Here is a 9,317-nt window from a genome sequence, read left to right as displayed (position 1 = left end):
TGTAAAATGAGAAGAAGAATAATTGCAATGAGACATCTCTAGAGCTCAGAGATGATTGAGAAGTAATGCATCTGTCTGGCCATTAGATACATGAAAAGCCCCTGCTTTCTCTTACATGCTCAAGCTGTGAGTCAGTATGAGCAGATTGTTTACAGTTTATTCACAACATGGAGTTGTGAACAAAATTCAAAACATGTGTGAGCATTTCTGCTCACACCCGAAGTACAAACCGACTTTATGGCTCTGCATATTACATTTTGGCACATCCAGCTGTTGTAAGGGTGCCAAGACTTTTTGTAGGAGTTCATTGTTCAAAGTATGTGCAAAGCTGTTTTAAAAATTACTTCCAGAGAGTTCAAGATTATAGAGATGAATTCATAAGAGAAATGGATGGTGTAACCCTAATGCACAACAAACAGCTCAGAAATGGTGCCTTCTGGTTATCTGTAACAATTCATTTTAATCAGTAGCTGAACACACCAGCCCATGAGATTTGTGGGGGTTGCATCCGTTCAATGTTAAATGGTGTCTTTTAGGTCCATCTGATGTGTCGGCAATTATGAAATTTGGCAGGAGACCCACGTGTCCTGATGCTTCAGTGTCAGCAAGTCTACCTACACCTCCTGTACCAAGGCACAGGAAGAGCCACAGCCTGGGAAACAAGTGAGTACTCCGGGCTGGCTCATGCTCGGGCCGTTGCGTGCACCACAAGGGTTTAAGCGAGCAGCAGAACTCTGCTGTTTGAGAACACTCTGGTATTTGTCTCTTGCATTTGGTGTATTTCAAGAGTGCTTCAGGCTTTACTGTGTATTCTCTAGGTTTTCTCTTGACACTTTGTTATTTTTACTGACTCTATTCTCTGCTAGTGCCAGACATCAGCACTGCTTGAAAGCTGTGTATCCACTTTGTCTGTGGATTCCTGGTGTGCATAACTGTTTGTTTTTTTCCTTTTGTTCAAACATCTGGCTAATACATCTAGGGAATCCAACTAGCTGCTTTGCACACCTTATTCAGGAAAGTTGTAACCTTTTATACTGTTTTACCTGGGTAATACGGATTAGAAACGTTTTTCTCTACCATCTAGAGAGCGCTGCCTCCCCACTGAAGGTTTCTGCATCTACCAAATTCCACAATTAATGGGGTAGGGGAAAAAGAAGTTCCTGGGACTTGTCCAAGGTCACAGAGTGTTGATGTGTTAGTTCAGCTTAGTGTGAAGAACCACAAAGCAGTGGCTTAGCTGGGGTCTGCTTTTTCCTGTTTCTCTACCTTTGCCTTCACCCAGGGTGTTCAGGTTTTGTATGGAGAGGAGTCAGAAAACTTAGAAATTCCCATCTGCAGAGATTTCATAGTTGTTACTTACAAAGACCACTAAAATCTGAAACTTGTGTTGATGGTCAAGGAGCAGATGTATAGCAGAGAAGCGTGAGCAGTACGTTTAATTGCCTGCTACTTCGTAGGCTGTTGATAAGGCACAGTCTGAGTGGAAATAGCAGGATCCAAGAGCTGCTATTAGATGACATAAGAGGGGTTTTGAATTTTTCTCTCTCCAATTTTCCAGCATGATGTGTCAGTTCAGTGTAGTGGAGAGCAAAAGCGCCACCTTCCCGACGGAGAAGCCGCGGCACCTCCTGGATGACAGCGTCCTGGAGTCCCACAGCCCAGCCCGCAGCCATGCACCCAACTCGCATTTCACCAACGGCCTGTCCATAGGTAGAGTCTGCGGAGGGGTATTCCTGCTTTTCTGTCCCAGAGCTCTGGAAACTCAGATACCCAGAAGTAGGGAATTAGGAATATCACTGACTCCTGTGCAAAGACTTGTCCCTTTCATGGAAGAAAGTAGATCAGAACCGGTATTCAAAGAGGCATGAAGGAAGATCTTCTCTGTGTATGCTCTGTATCTGACACAGTGTTTGTCAGCTTTCAACAGGGGGTGGAAAAAAAAAGGGCTGCTGGAAAGTGGATTTAGATTTTAAATGCTCCCTTTTTACAAAGAAAAAAGTAACAATATGGTTTAGAATATGGGAGAACAGTTCAGCTGTGCTGAGACTCCAAAGAAACAGAAAACGAACTTGTGAAAGAGGGTGGTGGCAGTTACGGTTTTATGATTAATAAAATAATTATAATAAAAAGCAAAGTGATCAAGAATCTAAGTTCTAAACAAGAGAAAGCCACCTTTTAAGTGACTTGGGCTCTTTCTAGACTAGGAAATAGACTGTGAAGGGTAGCAGGTTACTTGATGAAGAAGGGTTTGACACAGATGATCTCTGAACTTCTGAAAATACAGGCACAGCTCACTGTTACACTGAGCATTAGAAGATCAGTCCTGGGCAAATGAAAACTGTGAGCTGAATAACTGTGCCAGGGAAGGAGGGACAAATTGGGCATGGGCTTGGAGGAGAAATAGGACCTATTGTTGTGAGTACCATCAGACTGGTTTGTTACGGCTCCTAGCAGCAGCATACTGCTGGCATATCCTCTTTTACAGGTGTGCTTGCTTGCTGAACAATGATATCATGTCTAATAACTTTAATCAACTTAACAGATGTGGTAGAAATATTGTCTTAATAAAGTAAGGGGATTTTGTGTTCCTGAAGTGCTCAGCTGTTGAAGGAAAAGCAGCATAATGAAAGTTAAAGTAGTGTAGATATCTGATGTTTAAACACAGCAGTTACAACGACTTTGTTGATAAGTGAGATACTGTATTCTCACTATAAATAGGAAGGCTCATGTAAGCCTCTTCCAATTTTAGATTTCACCACGAACCCTGAAGACTTCACCTTTGAAATGTGATTTGAGTAAGCAGTTTCCACGGTACTAGATATAAAGATTACTCTGGTGATACACATACACTGGCTTTGTATTTTCCCCTGGATGGTTTTCTTACTCCTTCTCTTTACTACTCTTTTTCTAGATAGCAGTGAAAGCTCAGAATTTAGTGAGGAGCTGCCGTCGGGGCTTGAAAGGTGAGTCAGTCTTCATGTACACTCAGCACTCTACAGACTTAGCTAAGAAATTCACGAATGATCCCTAACATAGGTAAGCCCTAAATCAATAGTTATTATTATCAAATTATGGATCAGTTAGGGGGAAAAAAGGCAAACTTTTTGAATTAAAGCACTGTAAACTTATTGTGGTTTTCTTCCCATGGACCTGAAAAGATCGGGAACTCTCTTTGTCACATTTACCAAACCCCTGAACTGTTGAAGTCTCAGACTAGAATTTTCCTCATGAGATATTTGCATTCACAAACAGGGGTCGTTTATATGCCACGCTGGGGCCTAACTGGAGGGTACCGATGCGGAATTCTCCTAGGAGTCGAAGCTGTGTCTACAGGTACAGTTCAGGGTCTACCTTGCTTAGTGTATGGTGCTAAACTTCCACTTGGGTCTCTACGCTTTTCTAGCGTAATGTATTTTATGTCCAAAAGTATCCTTGTATGACCATATCAGCTCACGGGAGTCCTCCTCTCCTGCTTCTGAAAACTCCTGTTAATGCTCAAGCAGGGGAATGGCCCATTCAGATGAAATTGAGTTTAGCCGTTGATTTAACCAGTTCTGTTTGGCTTCTGTATTGCAGAAAACTTGTGTGTACTTTGCGGTTTGTGGCATTACAGGAGCAGGCTTGTCATAAAGGCCTTCTTTGCCTCCTGTGACAAATAATGATGTTAGAAGGATACCTTCTTGATCCTTTCTCACAGTTTATTTCCTGCTTTGCAGGACAGCTACCCATAACATCTGTTTGTGTCAGAGAGCTGTAGTATGATGTGTTGATTTTGTGCAGTAAAGAGGTGTTACCTTGGACCCTGAGTAAGAGAGGGGACATCTGCAATACCATATGTAGCAGGCACTCCCAATGTTGCTAGTTACTAATCCATTTACAGGCCAAAGAGAGGTGACATGGAAAACTCCGTGTAGTTACAGGGATAAGAATCATTCATTGCATCCATAAGTGACCTGGACTTCATAAATTCTGTGGTAGTGGGAAGTGAAGAAGTATATATGAACAGTAAAGAAAATAGGCCCCTGAAACAGTATTCTGGAAATACTGAGGTTTAGTTGGAGTTTAAATCCAACCAGTTTTTATTTTGTATAAATTAGTTTGGTTCAGTTGTTGCAGAATTGTTGATGTGTAAGTGTAAGTACAGTCATTTTACTTGAGCTAGTAACACCTGATAGCAGCACAAGTTAGAAGTTAGACAGTAATAAAAATGCATACATTATAAATAAATAAAGGAATACATTTGGGAACAGTATTCACCTATTACACCTGCTTCTAGAAAGTCCTCTCTTACCATGTCCATGGTAGATTTGTTTCCAAAAGTTATACAAGCTAGAAATATAAAATGTAGGAGGACAAAAGTGTGAAAGCCTATTAAATCCACAAGGAGGAATTATTCCCTAAAATACACTTGTGCTGTTTATCCACCATCAGGTAATTCACATGCTTGCATTCTTTCTTCCTTTTCTGGAATCTTCTACTGCTTTTATCAAAAGACTAGAATTGGCAAGAATACACATCAGCACAGACAAGGCAATTCCATTTAATCCAAGAAGATGCACTGCCAGTGGTGGTGCTGTATCACTTTCACCAGCATGTGTTTATAGGAGACCATCATACTTGTTCACAGACAGAATACTGTTCCTTTCACAACTGAATGGTAGATTGTACACATGTGCTTTTCCTTGTATTCATTATTAGAATCATTACAATTAGGTGGCTCTGGTAAACTTCACTGGCCCTCATGAGAATATCAGGGCTGTGATCACTTGGCAATGCAAAGAGATTAGCAGCAGCTAATTCTAGCAGATCATCACCTGCCAGTCAATCTTTGGCTGTTATGTTCTCAATGGCTGTTTACATCCCTAACTTAGCCTGTGCTTGGGTTCTTTCAGCTGTGGCACTTTCTCACTGTGGTATGTGGGGAAGCTCTATGTTCATCCTGGGAAAGCAAACAATATTTTAATCACTGTACCATAAATTATTTGGCAGTTTTATATAGTTTTCCCAGCCTTCTTCCAGTTAGCCAGGGTAGTTTTCTACATTCTTTTTCGATAGCTGAAGTTTATCTCAAGATAAAATTACATTTGTGAGAGCTCTTATTGAGAAAATTGTAAGCCATATATTTCCAAAAATCCGGGTAATTTCTGTAATTTGCCAGAAGAAAATAGAAAATTGCCTGTTTTCCCTTGGATGATTTGCTCTTTTTCAAAGATCCTTATTCCTATTTGATACCTGGGTCTGGAAAATATATAGAGTCAAGCATCAGATGATACAACATAGGTAAGGCAATGCAGGAAAATTGTATTTAGAGCTAAATTCTATTGCCTGCTTCTCGTCCTTATTTGTCTGCTCAAATACATATGGCAGTGTTTTGTCTCTCCAGCCCAACAGGGGCCTGCAGCTGCACATTAGGTAGTTCCATAGGAGTCATTACCATGGAAGGGCCATTAAGAAGAAAAACATTGCTCAAAGAAGGCAAGAAACCTACTGTAAGTGATTCTAATTTTTCCTCTGATTCTAATTCAGTAGTGGTTGTTTTAACTTCCAGGATTAGATTAAACCTGCAGCTTGACACCACACTAAACAGTGCTTTTTGTTATTATCAATTGTGAAATCATTTTCTGTTCAAAGTTTTAGCTATGTTAAAACAATGTTGTAATCTGTGTATGTCACTTGATCTACAGCAATTTTCCTTCTCCCTGCATTTGCAAGTCATGTCTTTGAGTTGTGAGAGCAGAGCAAGAGTAAAGGCACTTTATAAATCAGCATGCATTTCTGTGAGGGCAGAAATTCAGCATGGTGGTGAAATGGAAGGGCTGCAGGGCATCCACCCATAGCACCAAAGTCATGGTAATTCACACTTAACCTAATTTCACAGGGTTCACATGGTTCTGGTCCTGTTTATTTGGTAATTTCTTTGTTTCTGTAGAGTTCATTGGTACTTGCTATGTGCAACCCTACTGCTTAGTGCTAAAAGATTTGGAGAATTGTGGAGATGTCATCTCAGTAATTGTTACTGATCATCTGCACAAGTCCTAAGATCTGGCCAGTAGAAGGCAGCACACTATTTTGCTGTGAAGCAATCAGTCCTGTTATTTTTAGGGGATATCTGAGTAAGATGGATTGTATTTATAGCCATCCATCCAAATTTAGGCAGCTGAGCTGATTTATACTAGGAGACACTTTTTATCTCTCTATTCCTTGCTTCTGAAATTAACTTTGGTGGCACTTGGACTTGCTTTTGTGAATAGACTTTTGAAATGTCAGAGCAGTGCAGAGTTTTTCCTAACATTTTTCCTTTCTTATTCAGCTCTCCTCATGGACGAGGTACTGGGTTATGCTTTCAGGATCAACTCTTCTGTACTTTGGAGCAAAATCTTTGAGAGGCACTGAAAGAAAACATGTAAGCTTTAAATTTATACTGAACCCCAAAATTGCATATTCATAAGCAGACTTGGATGGGTCATTGACGTGTACTTCGTGTTCCAGGCTAAGCCATATGTCTGCACAAATTTACAGTCAAAAGTTAATCCCTACTACTACTACAGCCTCAGCTGTGACTGTGTCTTCTCTTCCAGTATAAGTCTACACCTGGTAAAAAAGTCTCCATTGTGGGCTGGATGGTGGCACTTCCCGACGACCCTGAGCATCCTGATATTTTCCAGCTAAATAATCCTGACAAAGGTAGATGTTACAGGGTGGATGTTGTCTGCGTTGTATTTCTGTGACAGAAAGTAGATTGATCTCTGTTAATGAGTTTGCAGGTTACAGAACTTGCAGTGGCACTCATTTAAAAGACTGAGGAAGGAGATTTTCAACACAGAATTTTCAGGGGAGGGTACAAATCAAATTGAACCTATTTCTATACTATGCTCCTAATGGTGCCTGCAGAGGTATTGCTGTATCTTGACAGTTACAGTTCTAGAGAAATTGCCCAACCAATATGAGATTACTGCATGTCCATGTGCCCACATACCCTGGAGTCTCAGGTTCTGCAGAGCTCTCTTAAAATTGGTCGATACCAAATCTTGACTTACACTGAGGCCAATTAAAATACTATGAAAATTCTTCAAACTTCAAACCATTTACTTAAAAAAAAGCCTTTGAAGTAATTATTAATTACTTTTAATAATTAATTTTGAAGTGCCATAACTCTGCCACCTTGATTAAACTTCAGAAGTTCTGAAAGCTCTTGGAGTTACTTTGCACTTTGAGTGGTCCCAGAAAGATTTTTGAGGGTTCCTTCACTTTTCACATTTTCAGCTTTGGTGCTGGCCGTGGATTTGCATCTGCTGTACAAAGTACATCTTTTGGGGGTTGACTGAAATGCACAAAGTGTTTGATTGTAGAGTATTTACAAAAAAACAAGGCATAAAGGAAACTCATGATAGGACTTTGATGAAAACTAAGTTCACAAGTATCAAGAACATTCATAACAAGTTGGGCAGTACACATGATCTCTAATATATGAGCAGATTAATTTATCAGTTTACTTCAGGACTTTGGCTCCTGCACAGAAATCAGAATCCCTTCAAAACTCCATGTCTCTGCAAATGTAGAGCCTTTGATTTTCTGGTTTCTTGTAGGCAATGTTTACAAGTTCCAGACTGGTTCAAGGTTTCATGCAATATTATGGCATAAGCATTTGGATGATGCATGTAAAAGCCACAAGCCTCAGGTAAGGTTATAAAACTTATTTCTACCAATTTTGTCATATTTTCCAGAAAATCCTTACTAGAAAAGATGCCTCTTGTCAGTCTCTGTGCACACATGGTCCCGTGGGGACAGACAGAATTCCTCATTTTGTACATTGGTCCAGTTTTTCAGGAGGAGGAATTAAAAATACCTAAAACTACGTAATTCCCAACAAATCAGGAACTGTGCAGGTCTAGCTATAGGTTTGATTACCTTAACGGCACGTAACATCTACACTTACCACTTGAAGTGAGGTTAACCCCCTCTCCACTTCAGAAGGGACTTTCTCATGGACAAAGAAAAACATGCTAGCATCCACTGCAGTGCCTGGGTCTGTAAGTGCCACTGAAGAGAGTGCCCTCTAAAACATCATGTTTGTTCTTTATATCACTGCTTTGTTCTTCTCTTGAGGAAAATGTTCATTCTTAAAAGGATTTCCAAATGTTATATTAATAGGATGCTGATCCATATAGGACCTAAAACAGGATGCAGCTCAAGATACTTCTTAAAACACACACACATACATCCCACACACACATACTGATGAGTTCTTAGAATACTTCAGTTGGATTTGGTCCATGAATAGAAAAATCATTTGAGTCTTTATCTCTCAGTTATGGGGTTTGCCCTTTTTTGGGTTTGCTGTGGAGTGATTACACTTTTCACATTGGATAAGAAATGACTGGCCAACTTTATTTGGTAACCTTGAGGTTTCCCAAGCCTCAGGAGCATTATACTGGTGAATAATTCACATTCTTTTCCAGGTACCTGCTAATCTAATGTCATTTGAATAATTTGCTCTCCTGCCTGGTGCGACTTCAAGTGCCAAACTGAAGAAACGGGCTATTGTTCTCTAAGGAGGAAGAGGAGAATGATTTTCCTGACATGAGCCAGCCACAAATATTACAGCACTTTCCTATATAACTTGAAAGTGACTCTGACACAGCTTTTAAAAGCAGAAAGTGAATGTTGTCCTTAGGACCTGATACAGTCTCATGCACTGAGTGAAAGCAGACAAGTTAGATGGACAGAAGATTAATCCTGACTCCTGCAGGATTCTAGATCCCTCAACTTCTTGTGGTCAGAGACTGCCATGAACTGATGTCTGACCACAAACTGAACATCGTATCTTCTGCCTATTCTTTTTTAAACAGTTCTTTTTATTGTTAAGCTGCTTTGTGTGACTGAAAAATATTTGGCCCATGTTGGGTTTCAATTCTTTCTAATGCACAGAATGATTGACAGTGTTAACTTGCTGTAAAGTGTCAATTAGAATAGAAAATGGTGGAACAACGTTTTTATAATCTAAGTGCACTGAGCTGCTTGGCAATGTGGCTGCCTCAGATTTTGTATCAAATCTCTGGACAATTCTGCTGTTCACATTTGAGCTATTTGGGAAAACATGTATTTTGGCACAGGACAGTTGGTTTTCTTTCCATTCAGTTACATTACTCAGGAGTGCCCTGACAGTGGATTTAAGGCTGTTTAAATCTGTTGTGCTACAGGCTGTCTTTCATTCTTTCCCTGGTGGCATAGTTGCTTACAAGTTCGGGGTTTTCTTCAGTCTGAATGTTGTTCATCTTAAATGCCGTGGTACAGGGAAGCAGGTAATGAGGTGTTAC

General features: G+C 40.2%; 1 protein-coding gene across 1 annotated transcript; it reads left to right on the top strand.

Moving 5' to 3' along the window:
- Positions 1–536: 536 nt before the first annotated feature.
- LOC104410059 (ras-specific guanine nucleotide-releasing factor RalGPS1-like) lies at positions 537–8,489 on the top strand (the record flags this gene model as incomplete). Its single annotated transcript, XM_010020117.1, has 9 exons — positions 537–663; positions 1,559–1,710; positions 2,912–2,963; positions 3,253–3,333; positions 5,384–5,489; positions 6,311–6,403; positions 6,579–6,684; positions 7,587–7,678; positions 8,460–8,489. Coding segments are annotated over 9 exons (839 nt in total), but the record flags the coding sequence as incomplete, so codon positions are not given.
- Positions 8,490–9,317: the final 828 nt, after the last annotated feature.

Source organism: Nestor notabilis, unplaced genomic scaffold, assembly GCF_000696875.1.
Source record: "Nestor notabilis isolate BGI_N333 unplaced genomic scaffold, ASM69687v1 scaffold21718, whole genome shotgun sequence".
NCBI lineage: Eukaryota > Metazoa > Chordata > Aves > Psittaciformes > Psittacidae > Nestor > Nestor notabilis.
The sequence above is the reverse complement of the archived record's forward strand: the minus strand, read 5'-3'. Positions and strand labels throughout refer to the sequence as shown.